Source organism: Morone saxatilis, unplaced genomic scaffold (genome assembly GCF_004916995.1).
Source record: "Morone saxatilis isolate NCDOM2014 unplaced genomic scaffold, NCSU_SB_2.0 Contig8, whole genome shotgun sequence".
Lineage (NCBI taxonomy): Eukaryota > Metazoa > Chordata > Actinopteri > Moronidae > Morone > Morone saxatilis.
Window position 1 is genome coordinate 25,850,290 of NW_023340257.1, and position 1,628 is coordinate 25,851,917.

The 1,628-nt window shown below is 39.2% G+C and overlaps 1 protein-coding gene across 1 annotated transcript in view; it reads right to left on the reverse strand.

Annotated features, from left to right (window-relative positions):
• myo7aa (myosin VIIAa) overlaps positions 1-1,628 on the reverse strand; it is a gene marked incomplete in the record, with an annotated part of 41,472 nt that overhangs the window by 32,257 nt on the left and 7,587 nt on the right. Inside the window, 1 exon segment of the mRNA XM_035679645.1 lies at positions 56-169. Coding sequence (XP_035535538.1) covers positions 56-169 — 114 coding nt within the window.

Below are 1,628 nucleotides of genomic sequence, written 5' to 3' on the forward strand. Positions count from 1 at the left end.
CAGGCTGGTTCGCTAGATAGCACTATGGTTCCAAGAGTCTTGAGTCAGCACTCACATTTCCTTCATCGTCCAACACCTGGATCTGTCCTGAGTCACAGAGTTTGACCACTGCACCAACCGGCACCTCAAACTCCCGACCGGTCTTCAGGTCCAACCAGACATAGTCGCCCTGGAAAGAAATCAAGAATTAAAACCAAAACCAGGATCAGGATTGGGATCAGAATCATAATTTAGTCTTAACACTGTCAGAGAAAGAATCAAAATGTTTAATCAGTAAGAATAACGACGATAATAATAAAGATGATCGTGTGAAAAATCAATCAATTCAATTCCCATAAATGTGATTGTTTAACAAATTTACCATTTGGAGAATGTTATTATAAGATGATCAGACCCATGATTAGAATCCACATTTCTTTGTTTAAATAATTGAATCATAACCATTTTCACACTGCACGTAGACAAGGCTTAATGCGGTCTGGGGGTGTGAACCTTTTTAACCCAAGTCAGACTGTGGGTAAAATAAAGCCTCATATCATCTTAATCTACTGTGGGCTTGCCTTTACTTCCTTTTTATTAAAGCTGTTACATTAATACTCAGCTGGGTTAGTGCATTAAAATAAAATAAATGGTGCAGTCTGAAAAAGGTGAAATTAACCCCAGATGATCTCCTGGCAGACAGTCCAGCATCTGGAAAGGACAAAATGTGTACCAGGAATTTGTCGAGGTGGACGTGGAGGACATCTAACCAGCAGACATTATGTAGGACAGGAGAGAAGGGTTAGTACAGATGGGTCAATGAATGTCAATAGCAGATGTCCACAAATCAGATGTATTTAAAGTTATACTTTCTTGAAGTTTTACGTATGAAATTTTCAGCTCTGTAGTCCTGAAAGGCGTCTGAAATCGTACTCCCTTCTTGAAGTCAGTTACAATGGATTCCAACAGTGATACAGAGTCACCACTAGCACCAGTTTGAGCTTCTAATGTATTACCATTAAATTCAAGTCACAGTCTGCCAGTTTTTGAAAAACCAAGATGGTGGAAGGTGAGAGTGTTTGAGGATACTAAAATAGATACTTAAATAGATACTTAAAATAAAATCTGAAATTTAGCTCTGTGATTGACTGTGACTTGAATGTCGTAATGCATCAGTGGTATGTAACAGACTGGGGCTAAGTCACCACAAGGTATCAAAATAAAGTAAAAAGTACAATATTTATTTCTGAATTGTAGCAGAGTTGAGAGGAGGTCCAGTTTGAATAGCTGATCTATGAGTTTGAAGACTTATCAGATGCCAAAACAAAGCATGAAGTTTTATAACTATAGGTTTGGGAAACCTTAATCCCTCAACCCTCATCCCCTCTTCCCTTCACCCCTGAAACCTTCATCTTTTCATCCCTTCAGCCCTCAACCCTGGACCCCTACCCCTCATCCCTTGACTCTCATCCCCTTATCCTTTCATCCCTTCATCCCTCAACCCTTTCCCAATCAATTCATCCCTCCTACAGTACACCACACCAGTTTACATTTATCCATTATGTGCAATAAACCTTTCGATTCCATACATTCATTGGCGGGATCTTTGTTAATGAAACAGTGGTTTATAATACTATGAGACAGGATTT